Source organism: Fusarium keratoplasticum, chromosome 3, assembly GCF_025433545.1.
Source record: "Fusarium keratoplasticum isolate Fu6.1 chromosome 3, whole genome shotgun sequence".
NCBI classification, from domain to species: Eukaryota; Fungi; Ascomycota; class Sordariomycetes; order Hypocreales; family Nectriaceae; genus Fusarium; species Fusarium keratoplasticum.
The window spans coordinates 4,266,092-4,284,097 of NC_070531.1; the positions used below are offsets into that span (position 1 = coordinate 4,266,092).

The window sequence follows — 18,006 nt, forward strand, 5'->3', positions numbered from 1 at the left end:
GCGGCGCAATGTTTCCCCTCGCCGGAATGACTAAGCCAAATTCCGATCGGATCGGCAAAACTCACGCTCCGCCGAGGACATCCCGGCTACTTGACCCTTTAAGTCGGCATCTCGACTCTCAATGCCGATGTCTTTGTCAAACTCATGATTTGCCAGGGATAAAAAAGGAGTCCGACACCGCAAGATAGAGTCATGGAAGGCCCACTTATCGTGATGCCTGCTGATGCAAAGCGAAAATTCCTTCGCTCGGGTATTCATGATTTCGAGGTGGTATTTGTACTCTCTGGCCCTCGGCTTCTCTTGCAAATGCAATGCACTTGAGCCTCATTGCAATGCCCACCGGAAGTCGTTCGTTGACAGATGTTATTGCCGAGGTGTTAATTGCCCGGTTCGAGTTCCCGTTTCAATATATTTTGTTTGTCCCCTGAATTTCTGCCAAGATGGCGAGTGAACCCAAGTCAGGGGGATTGACTGGTGCCCAGCCATCAGTGACGCCTCTGCCTCCTGTCGGTGCCATTGACGATGATGTGGCTGAGATCCCTTCTTGGAGGAAATGGGTCATCCTCTTTGTCGTCTGTTGGATGCCTCTTCCAATGACATTCTGGAGTACTGCGATTATGCCTGCTACACCTGAAGTGGCTTCAGACTTGGACATTGGAGTGACCACCATCAACACGGTCAATGCTGGCGTGTTCGTCGCCCAGGCCTTGTCTGGCCTGATCTGGCTTCCAATTAGCACAATAATTGGTAGAAGGTCAACATATCTTGTTGCGAACCTTGTCCTGTGCCTATGCTCGATTGGATGTGCTGTGGCTCCCAACATTGCAGGGTTTGGGGCTCTCTGGATTATTGGAGGCACCACGGGGCCATTCTTCCTTGTCGCCGGACAGACCATTCTGGCAGACATTTTTGAACCGGCAAGTCTCGTTCAATATTCTCTTATTCTTCAATATTAATACCATGTAGACGGTTCGCGGGACGGCTGTGGGATTTTTTCTTGGCAGCTGTGTTAGTGCAAACACCATCGGTGAGCAACATCTATGGGTCACGCGACACCACAACTAACCATCTACAGCTCCACTGATTGGTAGTATCATTGCTACATTCACTAGCTGGAGAGTCATCTATGGCGTCGAGGCCGGCATGTCATGCTTCGGCTTGATCCTCACCTTTTTCTTCATCCCTCGGGCCAGTGAGGTTGGGAACCCTAAAACTGCCGAGGCTATCCGCCCCAAGACACGAGAGGACATGATTCGGACGTTCAACCCTATGATTGTGTTTCGGCAGTTCAAATACCCGAAAGTGCTATTGGCTGTACGTTGTACCCCTTGATGACAAGACGTTTCTGACATATGCTAGAACATTGCTTGTGGCTTGCTGGCGTTTAATCAATATGGCCTGTTGAGTTCTGTTCGCCGTGTCGTTAACCCTCGATTCAACCTGAACTCCCCTCTTGAAAGCGGCCTCTTCTACCTCGCTCCTGGAGCTGGCTTCTTGGTTGGTAGCACACTTGGTGGCAAGGTGTCCGACATCACTGTCAGGAGATACATCAGAAAAAGGAACGGGCAGCGACTACCAGAGGACAGACTCAACGCTAGTCTGCCTTTCATTCTTTTGGTACTACCTCTAGGCACTCTCTTATATGGCTGGAGCGTACAGAAACGCATTGGAGGCATGGCGTTGCCCATTGTGGGTTCCTTTATTCAAGGAACAGGCCTCATGGCGTCGTTCAGCGGGCTGAACACATACGCTGCTGGTAAGTCAGAATTGCACAGCCTAGGGGAAAGCGCTAATGATTTCGTAGAAGTTCGTCCGGTATACAGAACGGCGGTCATCACTGGCAAGTATGTTGTTCAGTACAGCTTTGCCGCGGGAAGCGTTGGCGGCGTGGTGCCCTTGATCAACAGCCTCGGTGTTGGATGGGCTTTCACCATCTGTGAGCATTTCATCATTGATCGAGACTTAGAACATGTGCTAATCTAATAAAGCTACATTCGCTACCCTTATCAGTGGCACGCTTGTTGTGCTGATTTCCAGGTTCAGCAGAACATGGAAGCAATAAATAGCGGCAAAGGGCTTGACGATTCACCGTCAAGCCTACCATCTCGCAGGGCATGGGGGATGGCCGAAACAGAATACGGCAACGGAAAGTCTGCTTAACCTTTACAGGTTTGATTCGCAAACGACGAAACGACTCTGCATTAAATGAAAGGCAGTGGAGAAACGGCATCAAAGAACAGCATATAATGTTTGGATATAGACTTTGCATACAAAAAAGTGTTTTAAGTAGAATAGACAATTAGAGGAGTAATCTTAAAATTATTTGGGTTGTTGAGCAAAAGCACTGAGTATTAACTTGTGAGCAAAGTAACACTTGATATGTGATTCAAGCTGAGGGTGACGCTGATTTAAAATCGACCTGGGACAAAGGACGATATCTTGTCGTTTTAGTGACTCTGCCACAGCTGACTTGGACGTATTGCTACGTGAAGGAATATTATAATAGAATGGAACTGACCCAGTCGTGAAAAGCGAACTCGACACATGGTAGAAACGCTCAAGCACCAACTACCCGGGAGCTAGCTCATAGGGTGCCTCGTAAATCCAGTTAATCGCAGCTCACTCGCTCGCTAGCCATCGTTCGAACTTACAAAGGCAACTGAAGACTAACAAAAATATGGAGACAAGATTACCAAGACGCCCAAATATAGAGCCTTGCGCTTGCAAATCCGATCACCATCCTACGATGTGGGGAGGCTAACATTCGCTCGCGCCCTTAGCTTGACATTTTGTAGTCAATTTTGACATTTTTGACATGAAGCATGCTCCACTACGATATTCACGGGGTACATTTCTGGGCTCGTTCGGCAATAAACGGGACAATTCGTAAACCTTGAGTCAAGGCTCAACTTCGACCTCTGGTATATAACATGAACTTTCTAGGCACCCTGAACTAAGATTCGACACGATAAAACAGTTCTGAAAATGGCCTCTCTCGATGCATTGGACCAGAGCGCAGACATAGCAGCCATCAGTGCTTCCTTCAATGCGGCCTTTGACAAACTTCTCGAGTCCACGCAACAAGTTCGCAATGATCCTATGTTACGGGTTGCCCAACCAGCAGACCTCCCTCTCCTCAAAGAACTCAGCACCCCCGGCCAACCCAATGACATAGACCAAGCCATCCAAGATGCCTTCACAATCTCCGACTTTCGCCTCCGAATGAACAACCCCCGCTTCTTCGGCTTCATTCCCAACCCCGCCTCGCCGCTATCCTGGATAGGCGACTGCCTCTCGAGCGCCTTCAACTCATTTGCGGGGTCCAGGCTGCAGGGCTCAGGAGTTGCCGTTGTTGAGCAGACGCTGCTGCAGTGGCTGGCGGAACGCGTGGGATTGCCTGACACTGCTGGCGGGGTTTTTGTTTCTGGAGGGTCAATGGCTAATATGACTGCTATGGTTTTGGCGAGGGATTGTATCTTGCCTTCAGGGCAGGAAGGGTTGGGTGTTGCGTATGTGTCTGATCAGACGCATCACTCTGTGGTAAAGGCGCTGAGGATTATTGGGATCAAACGCGATCGGATCCGTGCCATTCCGTCGAATGAGTCCTTTCAGATACAGACTGCAGCCCTCAAGGACGCAATCCAGACGGATCGAAAGGCAGGGCTCATCCCGTTTGTCATAATCGGAACATCGGGCACGACTAATACGGGGAGTGTTGACGATCTAGCGGCCCTCGCACAAATTCGAGACGAGGAAGGTGTATGGCTTCACATCGACGGTGCCTATGGTGCCTCTGCCTCACTCGCTGCGACGCGAAGCTCAGCGGTCAGTGGCCTTGGGCTTGCCGACAGCATCTCTTGGGATGCGCATAAGTGGCTGTTTCAGACCTACAGCTGCAGTCTGATTCTTGTCAGAAACAAGATCAATCTTGCCAAGGTATTTACCAACGACGGCGATTACCTCCGCGACGCCCTTGATGACGAAGAGATTCCCAACTTCTGGAATCTTGGCATGGAACTAACGCGGCCATCACGAGCTATGAAGCTGTGGTTCACGTTGCGTGTGCTTGGAGTAGAAAGGCTTGGATTGATGATTGATCATGGCTTTCGTTTGGCAGAAATTGCCCAGGAAGAGGTGCAAAAGTTGAAGAATTGGGAGGTTACAAGTGCTGCGAGCATGGCTATAGTAACGTTCCGATATGCACCACCGGGCAAGACGGAAGAGGAACTGAACGAACTGAACACGGCTATTTCGAGAAAGTTGGTCGAAGGAAACATCGCTGGAGTATTGACAACCAAGCTGCGAGGGAGAGTTGTTCTGAGGATATGCTCGATTAGTCCTTTGCTGAGTGGTGATGAGATGGCGGGCATTATCCGGCAAGTTGACAAAGTAGCGAGACAATTAAATGTCTGAGTCTGGCTGGTGGAGGTTTTTGCCCTTTTTAAAATAAAACCAGGTTCAGAGAGATTACAACCCTGCTGGGAATTACCAATGCAGCATGACAAGCACACCAAAGCTTGAAGTATTTAGTAGACACGGCCATTGTATCTTACCCAACCCAGGGTAAGGTGCACAGACTGGCTGCGCATATGTTTGATCTATAGTGTTTTAATAAACGTCCATGATTATGGAGTACAGATATATTTCGAGGGCTGGCTGCAAGGTTCAAATACTGAGTGGTCTTCTCTTGTGGAACAGTGTCTTCACCTGCCTCCTTTTGCTCATCCGATACTGCTTCTTGGACGCTATCTTTCGCACTTACACCTCACAATAGCGATTGACTCCTGTAATATCGATAGGAATAGGTCAAAACTTTCCCTAGGAACGGCGTACCGTGTTGTTGGTCAAGATGAAGCGTGAGGAGCTGTACCAGGTGGAGTGAAAGGATGAACTGTGGATGAGACACGGCACATGATAGTCAACGCTTCCAAGGCAGATATTGCCAAGAGCAGGGAATTTATATCAAGAGCGACACACGCCACAATACCTTTGATGTCATCTAAGCCTCAAGCCCAACTGGCCTCGCAGGCATGCACAGTTTGGGTCGACAGATTGTCGGAGCAGAGAAGTAGAAACGTGTTTCTGACCGTTGTTGGGCTATCAATAATCGAGAGAGGCTTTTACGGCCCCATATGCAGCCTAAGGTGTGTTCAAGAGCCCTCCCTTTGCCTCGTTTCTCAATCACGAGCCTCTAACATGAGTGCGGTGGCCGAGGTCATGTCTCTGCCAATCATACCAATCACAGAACACCCTATTTACTACCATACTGATAGATACTAGTTCTTCGCTTCTCAATCTTCTCGTTCGGCGGTCTCTTGGTCCCTTCGCTGGACAGGCTCTTCATCCCTGTTGGGCATGTACTTGAAAATGATGGGAAGGACCGCGGCAAGGATGGCGGCGGTGCCGAGAACAGCATTGGAGGCTGCGAATCCCTTGAGGTTGCGGGGTCCTTCCGAGGCGGGCCACAAGTAGCTTCCGTAGATGTAGCTAGTGTGGCCGAACGAGTTGACAAAGGCGATGGCAATAGAGCGCTTTCGCTCTGGCCTGGCCATGACCTCGCCCGTCCAGTTAAGGATCAGTGGCACAGTTGTGAACATGCCACCAATGAGGAAACACATCATGACGTACTTGACAGTGTTGTTCCTGACAACAATGGCGATCAGGCACGATAGAGCCGAAATTGATAGCAGGCCAGTGATGTGCCATCTGCGATCTTGAGTCTTATCCGAGGTCCAGGACCAGAAGAGCTGGAAAACAGCACCGCAGGCCCAGATGGGGACCGTCATCCATTGAGCGGTGACACTGGTGTAGCCAAGCCCCTTCAGCATGGTGGGGATAAAGTACGAGATGGTCAAGCCCAGAATGTTACAGGTATAGAGCGCTAGGAACAGCCAAGTTCTGCCGTCCTTGAGGGTTGCTGCAACGGCTTGGAAGGGTGTCAGGTTATCCTCCTCGGGTTGAACAGAGGCGCTCTGGTCGTGCAGGATGCGGACGTGGCCGAGAAGTCGTTGCTCGGGGGTCAACATTTTGGAGTTTCGGGGGTAGTCGGGGAGTACAAAGTAGAGACCGAATCCGCAGGCAACGGTAACGACGCCTTCAATGAGGAGCAGCCATCGCCAGCCTGGGATTCCACGGGCTCCCTCCAGTCGCGAGATAACGGCTCCGGCCATGATGCCACCGAGGGCGGGCGCAACGCAACCAGAAGTGTAGAAGATACAGAACCGTTTACCTGAGAAGTTAGTCACAAGATGCAAGCCAAGTGTTGACTTAATGGATGCTTACCAACTTCCTTCTTGGTGTACCAACAGGTCAGGAGGAAAAGAGCTCCAGGAAAGAGACCGGCCTCAATGGCGCCAAGGAAGAAACGGCCGGCAAGGAACGAGGATGGGTTCTTGCTCTGGGACATTCCGATAATCACACTGCCCCAGATGACACAGATGGTAGGCAGGTAGATGGAAGGCTTGATCTTCATCAACAGCATGTTGGAGGGTACTTCGAACAGGACGTAGGCGACGAAGAAGAGAGATACGAGCAGAGAGTATTCTGGAAGCAAAGGATGGTTAGTGTCGGAAATTGATGACCGGGGGCGTGACTTACGGTTCTCGCTGAGTCCTAGATCCTCGCTCATTCCTGCGGCATTGGCATTGGCCTTGAAAGTTGTGTAAGTTAGGCTTTCAGATATCCAAGGGAGGCACTCACAATGTTCCCTCGGTCGAGGTATGCAAGAATGTACATCCACCAGAGAAGGGGAAGCAAGACCATGTCGGCCTTCCTGACTAGTCGATTTTCCTCTGAAGTTCCTGGGACATAGCTCTGGAGGGCTGTGATAATCTCGGCATCTTCTAGAGAAAGTTCGTTGGCAGTAACCTTGGTTTCCTTGAGGCTGTAGTTGGAAACGCGATCGTGAGCCTTGGGCCCCTGATCCTTGGATGTCGTGTGCTCCATCGCAGGGCAAGGCTCGCAACAACAAAGAGACTAAGATGGTACGATGAGAGCGTGTGAGCGTAAAATTGGTCGAGCTTGGTAGCAGACGCTTCAATGTCGATTGCAAGATGAATGTTCGAAAGCCTAGGTGGTTGTCAGGTTATGTACCCCGTGTGGGAGGTGTTTTGGCAGACGGGAGAAGTTAGCCGCTACGCCGGATCATGAGGGGTGACATACTAGTCAGTTAGCTTTGCCGGGTTCAACCCCAGATCCCGGATAAGTTATCAAAAATGGGAGATAAGCTGGGGTTTGCAGGATCCGCTCTGCCAAGACTCTATCCAACTGTCTCGAGATAAGCGTGGTAGAGGGCGCGCTGGTTGAGGATGAGGTTGCCTGAAGCTGGAAGCTCGATTCCGGCTCTTTCGTATAGACAAGTATTTTCGCTACAGGATGGATATCGACAGCGTAGATGGACCCTACGCTCATGTTTCCTTTTTCCTCGATCAAGAGGATTTGCGGGGAAATGACGAAGGATCGCCATGGTTACTCAAAGACAAACCCTGAGCATGGTTCAAGTCTGGTTTGAGTTGCGGGGTACCCGGCACGCTACCGGCACGCAAACTTGAAGTGACGGCCCGGTATCTTGGTTGGCAGTCTGGGGTAATGCGGCGCTAATGGAGATAGCTGCAAGAGCTGTCGCAGGCATGACATGGCATGGATGCAGCCGGGATAAGGTTATGGTGTGCGGCAGGAGTCGAGAAGAGGCGTGGTGGTGGAACGAGTGTAGTCGAGGAGCCTGGAGACGGCCTTGGCCAGAGCCGGGTGTGCCGGTCAACGATCCATTATTATAATCATCGTGAACCTTGGCATTACACTTCGGTACAGGAGGGGGCAAGATTCTGGTTATGGGCAAGACGCTCAAGTTCGGGTGTTCAGCATTGGATTTTAATGCTGTCATGTGTTTATCATTGTTTTCTTTACTAATGTACCTGACGGAGACGTCATTGATACTAACATTAAAAAAAAACCCCGCTGTGTTGAAGAATACTCTTAGATGTCATTATCCGGGGATCATTAAACCGGAGCCCTTCAGACATTGTACACTGTGTGTTGTTGATCTCGATATAATGGTTCTCCGCCTAATCATCTAGTACTATATCGCCTTTGAAGCCTATGATGAACTGGCCGCAGATGCTGCCACAATCTGGCGCGCCATGTCGGGAAATGTGTCAGCCGTGATATCCATCTTGCCAAAGACGCCCTCGCAAAGCTCCTTCTCCCAAACGGTGCAGTACGCAGCCTTGAATCTATACGAATTCTGGTCAGTAAGTGCATTTTTAGTGTAGAAATGCAACTCACCCTGCCAACTGAGCAGCAGTCACATCCCAATTGTGAGCGGCCGCAAACCACTTCTCATCATCACCAAGGCGGTCCAGCATCAGTTTATACACCCGAGGATCGGGCTTCCCAATCTTGAATCCGTCACAGGACACGAAATTCTCCTTGGGCATGTGGATGCCGTTGTGCGTGAAGTAGCCGCCCACGCGCTCCACATCACCGGCCGTCAAGGCCCAGATAGTGAAGCCGTTGTCCCTCAGTATCTGAAAACACTCTGCAATTCCGGGGCGTGCTTCCAACTTCATGTACTCCTGGAGGATATACTTCAAGTCGTCGTCGTTGGCGAACTCGTGCGGCTCTTGCACACCCGCCATGTATAGCATTCGGTAAAAGATGCTGCTAAAGACATCTCGGAATGTTATATAGCGGCCATTCATGCTGAGATAGGTGTACTCGCGCTCAGTGACCTCTATCCAGAGGTATCCAAGGAGACGAGGCTTGATACCTTGCTCGCGTAGCTTATCACCCAATCGTCGGTCAAGGGCGTTGAACATGGCATCATACGACACGCATGTGCCGACGATGTCAAATACAACGTGCTTATTAGCCGGAGACATGACTGGGTCGGTAAAATTCGGAGTGAGAATATGGTGTTTGTGGTGAACAAGGGGGTTGGGTAGGGAGGTAGATGGCTAACTCTAAGCTTCCGATAAAGGCTTGAGCCCTATAAATGACAAAACCAGCTGATGATTGTCAGTGCCTGCTTGTGCCGGGGGCCAGAGAACTAACCGAGTTGAAGGATGGATTCAATGTTACCGGCACACAGCCGGCACACCACCCCGCAGATTGGAGGTGGATCCCGATGACTGTCATTCGTGTTGTTGCGTCGACGTCATCTATCTCTGCATCATTCGGCTCTGTTATCTAGATAATTTCCTGTCAATGTTGGTCTGAACAAGATCCGCGACTTATCCTGCCTATCTTTTAATTCTTTGAACGTTTATGTCATTGCTAGACAAACTTCACAGATACAGATCCAACCTTGACCGTCGAGTCACACAGCCAACACCATGACCAAGGATCAAATGGCGCCAGTCGCCAACCCTGTCCCCTCTTTTTGGAACGCGGAGCCTCGCCCCCTAGATGATTTCAGGAGTACGAAGGACCTTCCCTCCGAAATTGACATTCTCATCATCGGCTCTGGCATCGCTGGGGTGGGCACAGCTTACCATCTACTTCAAGACAGCTCTTTCAAGGCCTCTATCGCAATCCTCGAAGCCAGAAAGCCAGTCTCTGGTGCCACTGGACGAAACGGAGGTCATGTCAAACCTGACGGTTTCTTGAACGTTCCGAGAACTGCCAAGATCCATGGCACAGATGCAGCAGCCGAGTTGGCCAAGTTTGAAGCCGCTCACGTATACGCGGTTAAGGATCTCGTCGAAAGGGAAGGCCTTGACTGTGACTTTAACGTCACTAGGGCTTTAGATGTTTTCCTGGACCCTAAGCATGCAAAGCAGACGGAAGAAGCATACAGAGAGTTGGTAAAAGCGAATGTTGTTGATCTCCATGATATCGCTTTTACGCCTAAGAAAGACGCAGAAAGGGTAAAGTCTACACGGTGTTTATTCTATCGCACTCAAAACAGCGGCTGACAGGTATAAAAACAGGTTTCTGGTGTCAAGGGCGCGCAGTGCTGTTTTTCCTACACAGCCGCCCACTTGTGGCCATCAAAGATGATCCATCAACTCCTACAACTTGTTCTTGACAAAGGTGTCAAGCTATACTCTCACACGCCCGTATCGTCAGTCTCGTCAACTCAGGATAGCAATGGATCATGGACTGTGACAACCCCCGATGGCTTGATCAAGGCTCAGAAGATCATCTACGCCACCAACGGCTACACTAGCCACCTACTGCCCGAATACGCGCGCTGCATCGTGCCGATCAGGGGCATCGCCTGCCATATCAGCAGCCCCAGGGGAACCGACACACCTCATTTGGTTAATACCTATGGCATCCGCTTCGATGCCCGCAACAATGACTATCTTATCCCGCGACCTGACGGCAGCATCATTGTTGGTGGAGCAAGACAGCGGTTTTGGCACAACAAGGAGCGGTGGTATGGTACAATACGAGATGATGAACTCATTGAGGAGGCGGTGTCTTACTTTGATGACTATATGCAACGGCATTTCCGCGGCTGGGAGAACTCGGGTGCTAAAGTAGAGAGCATCTGGACCGGAAGTAAGTTCGAACTGCATTGATCCCGCTTGAACTGCAACCACCGACGGCTGCTAACACGAGTACTAGTCATGGGCTACAGCGGAGACTTTATGCCTCACGTTGGAGAGGTCCCAGACAAGCCGGGTCAGTTCATTATTGCTGGTTTCACGGGCCACGGCATGCCGCAGATTCTGCTTTCGAGCAAGGGCATGGCGGCCATGGTGCGTGACGGTGTTTCATTTGAAAATTCGGGTCTACCTCGTATCTTCAAGACCACCAAGGCCAGGATATCCTCAAAACGAAACCTCATGGAAGAAAGTCTCGAGCCGTTGTGGAAAACAGGGAGGGAATCTAAGCTGTAGATGAATGGGAGGAGATGCGACATAGAGATGGATGAGCGTGAGAGAGTGATTTCAATTCAATGCTGCAATCAATCTAGTTCATTTCTCGTCACACGAACACCCTAGAGCTTTTTCTTGATTCCAATTGTTGTAACCGTTGGTCTTGATACAATAGGATAGGTATTTTAGATTGCCATTCTGTGAGAACCTGGAACAGCCCCTGAATTTGCTACTCTCATCCACTGTCTTCATTCAAGCACTTGATTGTGCCTAAACTCACATGAATCATGTCATTGAAGCTAGTGATGTGTTAATTAGTGTGTTCTTTGCTGTTGTGCACGACCAAGATGTCATTGAAAAGGAAGAATTGAAGCCAGTGATAGTGGATCTCAATCAGGCAATATTACCGTCGATCCCCGGCACGCACCGGCACGGGACGGCTTGGCTGACATTTTCCGGCACGAAACCGGCACACAACACCAAACCTCAAATCGTAGGAATCTCCCTCTTTCAACATCCCTCCACTAGACCAGGACCTTTGTTTACCAAGCTGATTGGCTTGACTTGCTCAGCGTGTTGCAATGTCGAGACCCACCGAGGCAGATCAGACTGTTGATGACCGGCAGCCTCCGGCGTCACCCCAGCCGGCACGCAACGAGATAACCGTGGCGGTTGGGAAGAAGCCAAGGGCTGCACGAGCGTTAGTGATCAGATAGTGTATCATTGAGTTCCATAGCTAATAGGACTCACAGGTGCGACCATTGCCGGCGCCTGAAGGAAAGATGCACTGGCGGAACCCCCTGCGACGGGTGCATCAAATCCAAGCGCCAATGCGCCTTCACCAACGCATATAGACGATCAAGACGGCGACCAGAAATACAACAATTGACGGAAACGATTAATCCAAAGGTATTTTTCGATATCGACAGGATCCGCAGCTTGGAAGCCATTGTCCAGCACTTTACGAATATTCAGGATTTCAGCCCTACTAAGCTTGCGGAGACGGTGGCATCTCTGTCAACGGAAAAGGGGAGCTCGCCGGTGTCACGGGACCTAGCGAACCTACACCGTGATGAGGCTTCCGACGACATTCCCAGCAATCAAGAGACAAAAGACGCTACTTCTATCCTAGGTATGCGGTTTTAGATAACCAAGTCATGACAACTTTTACTCATCGCTCGACAGCCTATGAAGAGTTCTCTCATTCCGACTTTACTCGCCAAATCCAACAAAAATTAGGTCCTGACTTGGAAAGAAATGGCACTGTAAGAAACGTCTCTCTCTGTCAATTTTTCATTTGAGAAGCTAATATGTATTGCCATAGGACCCGACAGCCAGCGTGGCCACTGCCGAACAGTTACTATCATGGCCTTTTGTCGTCCAAGACGCAGTATCTGTGTTCCCACCTGCCGAGGTCGCCACAACATTGCTCGACATCTTCTTCAACGTAGCTCAGACAAACTACTTCTATGTAGACGAAGACTTTATCCGGACTCGGATATCCGACATATATACCCACATTGCTACACCACTCACAATCGCCGACACTCCATGGGTCTGCACGGCTCTCATGGTGTTTTGCGTCAGTACCCAGTTTGCACACCTGGTCAAAGGGAGGCAGTCCATCACCGGAGAGGTTGATGTGACATCGGCAATTGATGACGCTCTCGCTTTGTCTTTCTATCGAAAAGCAACAGCCATGATCCCTGATCTGTTGACTATCGGGAGTCCCCAATGCGTGCAGGCATTCATCTTGATGGGCGTATACACACTCCCTGTGGACCCCGCAGGATTGGCCAGCAGTTATTATGGCATTGCTATGAAAATAGCGATACATAATAACATGCACTTGAAGAGCAAGTCCAAGACACGAGACGCCGAGATGCGTAACCGAATCTGGTGGACAGTGTATACGCTGGAGAGGTGAGCCAGCCCATATGAATCCTATTTGACGAGTCCACTCGTGCTTGAAACTTCTCTTACCGCAAGCCAAATAAATATTGGACAGTGTATCTAACTCCTCACAGGCGTGTTTCCATCTTGCATGGCCGGCCTGCATCCATTCAGAGATCCCAGATAAGCACTGAGCGCCCAGTCAATCGTCTTGAATTACAGCCATCCGGAAGGCCCAATACGTTTCATAATGCCATGGCCCAGAAAGACCTTACTGAGATTATGGAGGAAGCTCGCGACAACATGTTGGTTCTTTCATCCCGAATTCTGCTGCAAAGCTAACTTTCCAGTTTAATGATCAAAAAAGCAACTCCAAGCTCGAGCATACTAGTAGCCAATGATGCCCTCAAAGTAAACCAGGCATTGGAGACATGGTGGGATAGTCTCCCAGAAGAGACCTACTGCAAGGACTTGACGCCAGGCCAGCCACTCTTTCGATCCAACATACACCTCGCACTCACCTATCACCTCGTGCATATCTTTATTGGCCGGTCCTTCATGTTTGACGATTCCGATGCTGATAAGCTTGGTCTGCATGGATGGGTCAACGCTCGCAATACTCTGATAAAGCACTGTATCCAAAGCGCCATTACGTCAGTCCAACTCTGTCAAAAGCTCCATGACGAATTCGGGCTTTCCAAGTCCTCATATACCGAGTTCACTTCTTGCTGTGCTGCGGTAGTAACTTTGATAGCTCAACGCATCCTCAGCAAGACGGTAGAATTCGGCGATATCTGCGACCAAGGAATCACATTGCTGAAAATCATGTCCGGCGGCGTCTTTGCCAACACCAAAAGCTCCGAGAAGCGGGGCCTGGAGATTTTGGAAATGGCACTGGCCAAGCTGGGCGCGAGTCATGGTGAAAGCCCGTCACTGGGCGGCGCAGGTTACGATCAGTTTCGTAACTGGGTTGCGTTGCAGGTCGAGCCCGAGCAGATGCTCGGACAAGAGCAAGCAGTGCCAACGATGGAGTGGGCGTATGGTAGTAGTCCGGGGCAGGGATCGTTTCATTCAGAGGAAATGAACTTGATGCCCGAGTTTGTTCCCACTAATTTTGCTGAGCTTGCGTCGCTGCCGGGCCTGGAGAACTACTTTCAGAGTTCAATTGGATAAGCAAAGACACAATTGACTTGTATCTTTAGACATTCAGTGTGATGAAGAAACAGTGAGCCCTGTGAGAGACTGGACTGTTCTCTAGGTCCGTTATGTCGCGAATCTCGAGCGAGTCTCCCCTGAGTTTTCATGGTAAGGAGCGCTTTATTGTCAAGTCAAACATGAAACCTGGCGCCATCATGATGTCGCGTTATTGAAAGCTTATTGAACGGCACCTCTTTGAACTCTATTAAATATATACATTGTCCATTAATCTCCCAGGGTATCATCTCTCATCTCCCAATCCCTTTCATCGTTTCGTTGCCACCACCTCGACGATCATGTCCTTTTGCACGTGTATCCCAGACGCATTTTGATCCATGTCCTCGCGGTAGGGACTCGATATCACGGTACGAATACCCTCATGACTGTGTACCGGCCTGGGAACCGCATCGAAGTCGCCAACGTCCGAGACACCACTTTCTATGTCAGCTAGTTGATGGGTTGAGCTCGTTTCGTCATTCTCCTTTTCCCTATTTGTTCTCGATATTGTAGCCAGTCGGATAGCACGGCTTGGTCGACTGATGGGTTGGCTGCTATTGCCGCCGTAGTAGGAGCTGAGGAAGTGGGCGGGGAAGATGTTGCGGATGACAGGTCGAAGTAGGGGGAAGCAAGCTATTGGAAGGAGTTAGTCAAGAGGCTCAACGCGGGCTTAAGGTTAAGGGCGCTCACCAGATACAATGGCAATGTTGATCTCGACTGATCCCCAGACGCAGTACATGCCATAGTCATGAGGCATTTGTGTTGACTTGGGGTTATAACTGAGGGCCTCGACAATGGCGAATATCGACGCGAGACAAACACTGTGACAGAGTTAGATGCGGTTGCATAGTGACAGAGCCCAGTAGTCACATACATGGAACCAACAACGAAGAGACCGGCCACAGCAATCTTCTGGCCGATGCGTAGGCGGAGTTTGAAGACCTCGATGATAGGCAAGACCAAGATGGCAAGGTCCATCAAGAAATGTGTAAGCACCGTGCTAAAGAAGAACTCCGTATCCCGAATCCTACAGACGGCATGGGGAATCGTCTTATCCCAGTACGCCTGCACCGGAAGGCAGCGAAAGATGGTCATGAACGTTCGAACGATAATCCAGATAAAACACATGGCGATCATGATCTGCATGGCGAGTCGGATCGATGATAGCTTGAAGATTCGCCAGTAGAGGAAGAGGATGGCCAATTTCGCAGAGGCGATCGCAAAGGCATATGTTAGGGAGTTGAAGAACCCGATGAATCGTCCATTGTGAAGGATCAGGTCTCGTTCGGCGTCGCTGAGATCGTCGGGCATGTATTGGCCAAGGTACCAGTGGATGGTCCCTGCATTCAATTGTTAGACTCTGAATGGTGTAAATATCGTAGGTTGGTTTATACATTCTAGCACGGTCGCCGAGTAGAGGCATCCGAATATCTGGCATGTCTGTGAGCATGTTGATCGTGTCTCAAGCGGATGGTGAACCAACATAGGTAAGCACACAAAATGTATCATCCCACCACCAAGGCTGCTTTGTTATCCGCCGGGCCATGAAGCGCATCACCATGGCCACCGATGCCGCGATCCATGTGATGGCCGTCGACCAGTAGATGTTGGGCTCGAGCCCAGCCATGGTTGAGAGTACAATCCCTCGAGAAGTTGAAGCTTTCGACGACGAGCACAACAATGACGAGAAGCACCTCCCGCCGGTTTATCTGGGGGTCCCTCACCTTTTGGCTGAGGATCAGCGCTTTGACTTTGGGCTGGTTGGGTGGCTGGCCTATCAACGAGACTAGACCCCCATCATTGGACCGTTGACGTGAGGACCTGACTCGACGCGACAAGCCACATTGGCTGAAATCAGAGTGGCAGCAATGTCCCCAATGGCCTTGGCGGGCTGGACTCGAGCTGCGGTGCTTGGCTGGGCTGTTTTCAGGACTCACGTTTGAGCTGGGGAGTCGATAGCTAGATCGAGACCGATTTGTTGGTTCGGTTCATCGGCAGCGACGGCTTCATGGTAGACCAGCCATTCAAATGCCATGGTTAATGCAAGAGTCATGCAGAGGCTTTTCCTAAGAAATCCCTTTTGCCAGGTCTCAGCCACGTCTTCTTACCGATCATTCTGGGCGCGAAAGTGAAGCCCCTTTTGCGACAAAATCAGCCACTGAAGAACACGCGAGATAAGAAGCGCACAACAGCTGCCGCGTCTACCCCGGCAGTGTTGGATCCGGGGTCTGGGAAACTCTAACTCGGGCCCGCGTGGTCCACCTCAAAAACCCCAGGTTATCGCTAAGCCCTGATTTGACGGGTCTCGAGTCTCCCGATAGCCCTGCGAGCGATAGCAACGCGGCCTGAAACCATTGTGATGTCGGCGTTCCTGGGACTCGAGTCAGTGAACGGGAAATCGGGGATCTGGAAACAGGGCCAGTTCTCAGCTGAGCTGGTGGTGTCCTGCAGGGCGACGCAAGATGCAGGGACACCAGCCGCGTAAACGGCCACGCTGCTGCCGTTACAGAAGGTATCCACATCATATCTTCAGCTCCTCGCTTTGATGTCATTCTTGAAGAAACGCTCAGATCCCCTCAACTCCACCGTAGCATTCCCCCTTTGACCGTGCACCACGGCCCGGGCTCCTGGTTCTTCAAAGACGCATCGCTTAGGTCTGTTGACAGATCTGATCGAGCCTAGCTCCTTCCTCGACCCACCGACGGTGAGGCAGCTAACGCGTGGTGGCTGCAGCGGATTTTGATAACGTGCTGAGGTCAGCCCGCTGTCCTAGCACCAGCAGCTCGGGCCATCCAGAAGACCGTCCACTCGATCTGTCTATCAGTGAACGGATCGCAGAATGTCATTCAATTCTTCAGGGTCAAACGGTGCCGATCAAGGAGGGTGACATGCTTTGGGGGTCCGACACGTGTCGAGCGATACGACGCGGCCGCCGTGGCTTTGTCCCGTTGCAAATCGGCAGGCAAGCTAGAGCTGAATGGCTGGGTTTAGCGCGGTGCGGTTAGCGAAGGGGGGGGCGGCCGCGCGGGTGGTCGTCCGCAGTGGCACTGAGGTCTGAAAGCAAGATTGCAGTTCGAAGGCTTTTCCGTGGTTCATGATACTATTCCCGTGTGAGTGATAGTTAAAAGGTTGAATTGACGCGGTTCGTCTTGGGAGTTCAGGGGTCATCATGGTAGTGACAGCTTTCAACGGAAGCCATTCTCAGCTCGCTTAGACCCAGGGGCAGCAATCATCACATCCGTGCCAAACTGCCGAGTTTGGAAATTCTCAAAGTTGATTCAAGCACGACAGTCTTTATTTCCGCCCCCTCTCGCTTGTTGGGGTGAGGTTGGCATATTTCCGCTCTTGGCAGTTTCCCATGTGCCTTATGGGTCAGTCGCTCAGGGGCACCATTCTGCAAGGAATAGTTAGTGTCCAAAGCCCCTTGATAGGCAATCTTGCATTTGCTGGAACCGATTGGAGATCCGATGGGATCATGCATTTTATCAGGCACGTGCGGTTGACTACGGTATCAGGCATAAAGTATGTTAGCTCGCCCCACAACATTTAGGTCACTCAACAGGCGGCCTTTTATTTACTTCCCTTAAAAACAGTATTTTATTCTTAAATTTATCTACCTATAACTAACGCATCTTAGACATAATTTACTAAACTACCTATCTACTAAGAAGAGAGGTCCCCCTAGTAGTAGCTATATTTTATCATATTATTAGAGGGTAGAGAAAAATTATCCTGAAGGTGAGAAAAAATATCCGAGGTACATCTATGATGTGGGGCGAGCTAACATACTTTATGCCTCCTACCATAGGAGGAGCCGAACAGTTCATGGCGGGCGATGATCAGCCACGTGGAGTCAGAAATGCCGCTAGCATTTCCGCAGCCCTTGCAGTGAAGGTGCGTTACTCCATCGTATCAACTATCAAAATACCCAGCGATGCTTGCAGTATTTTGGCCCTAACCCTCCTAAAAACATCAGCGTTAGCTCATGGGACAAAGGGTCCGGGCGTTCCATCAGGCACGGCGCAAGCAACTCCGTCACAACCTACGCCTCACAAGGTTAATCATGTGTCTCAAGACGCATCTATCACGGCCA

General features: G+C 50.5%; 7 protein-coding genes across 7 annotated transcripts; 4 read left to right on the top strand and 3 right to left on the bottom strand.

Annotated features, from left to right (window-relative positions):
* Positions 1-440: 440 nt before the first annotated feature.
* Positions 441-2,062, top strand: NCS57_00462500 (uncharacterized protein; the record flags this gene model as incomplete). Its single annotated transcript, XM_053054580.1, has 6 exons — positions 441-917; positions 967-1,027; positions 1,076-1,314; positions 1,360-1,756; positions 1,805-1,936; positions 1,989-2,062. 6 exons carry the CDS (start codon positions 441-443, stop codon positions 2,060-2,062), a joined length of 1,380 nt encoding a protein of 459 aa, XP_052916740.1.
* A 923-nt stretch (positions 2,063-2,985) lies between these two features.
* Positions 2,986-4,413, top strand: NCS57_00462600 (uncharacterized protein; the record flags this gene model as incomplete). The annotated part of the gene is made up of 1 exon (XM_053054581.1): positions 2,986-4,413. The coding sequence occupies one exon, from the start codon at positions 2,986-2,988 to the stop codon at positions 4,411-4,413; it is 1,428 nt and encodes a 475-aa protein (XP_052916741.1).
* An 878-nt stretch (positions 4,414-5,291) lies between these two features.
* Positions 5,292-6,945, bottom strand: NCS57_00462700 (MFS domain-containing protein; the record flags this gene model as incomplete). Its single annotated transcript, XM_053054582.1, has 4 exons — positions 5,292-6,229; positions 6,283-6,543; positions 6,598-6,649; positions 6,700-6,945. 4 exons carry the CDS (start codon positions 6,943-6,945, stop codon positions 5,292-5,294), a joined length of 1,497 nt encoding a protein of 498 aa, XP_052916742.1.
* A 1,150-nt stretch (positions 6,946-8,095) lies between these two features.
* NCS57_00462800 (uncharacterized protein) lies at positions 8,096-8,879 on the bottom strand (the record flags this gene model as incomplete). Its single annotated transcript, XM_053054583.1, has 2 exons — positions 8,096-8,231; positions 8,284-8,879. The coding sequence occupies 2 exons, from the start codon at positions 8,877-8,879 to the stop codon at positions 8,096-8,098; spliced, it is 732 nt and encodes a 243-aa protein (XP_052916743.1).
* Positions 8,880-9,332: 453 nt separating this feature from the next.
* Positions 9,333-10,847, top strand: NCS57_00462900 (DAO domain-containing protein; the record flags this gene model as incomplete). Its single annotated transcript, XM_053054584.1, has 3 exons — positions 9,333-9,866; positions 9,930-10,506; positions 10,573-10,847. 3 exons carry the CDS (start codon positions 9,333-9,335, stop codon positions 10,845-10,847), a joined length of 1,386 nt encoding a protein of 461 aa, XP_052916744.1.
* A 560-nt stretch (positions 10,848-11,407) lies between these two features.
* NCS57_00463000 (Zn(2)-C6 fungal-type domain-containing protein) lies at positions 11,408-13,892 on the top strand (the record flags this gene model as incomplete). Its single annotated transcript, XM_053054585.1, has 6 exons — positions 11,408-11,526; positions 11,579-11,958; positions 12,012-12,091; positions 12,151-12,749; positions 12,854-13,024; positions 13,070-13,892. The coding sequence occupies 6 exons, from the start codon at positions 11,408-11,410 to the stop codon at positions 13,890-13,892; spliced, it is 2,172 nt and encodes a 723-aa protein (XP_052916745.1).
* Positions 13,893-14,181: 289 nt separating this feature from the next.
* Positions 14,182-15,540, bottom strand: NCS57_00463100 (uncharacterized protein; the record flags this gene model as incomplete). The annotated part of the gene is made up of 5 exons (XM_053054586.1): positions 14,182-14,546; positions 14,604-14,734; positions 14,788-15,253; positions 15,308-15,344; positions 15,397-15,540. The coding sequence occupies 5 exons, from the start codon at positions 15,538-15,540 to the stop codon at positions 14,182-14,184; spliced, it is 1,143 nt and encodes a 380-aa protein (XP_052916746.1).
* Positions 15,541-18,006: the final 2,466 nt, after the last annotated feature.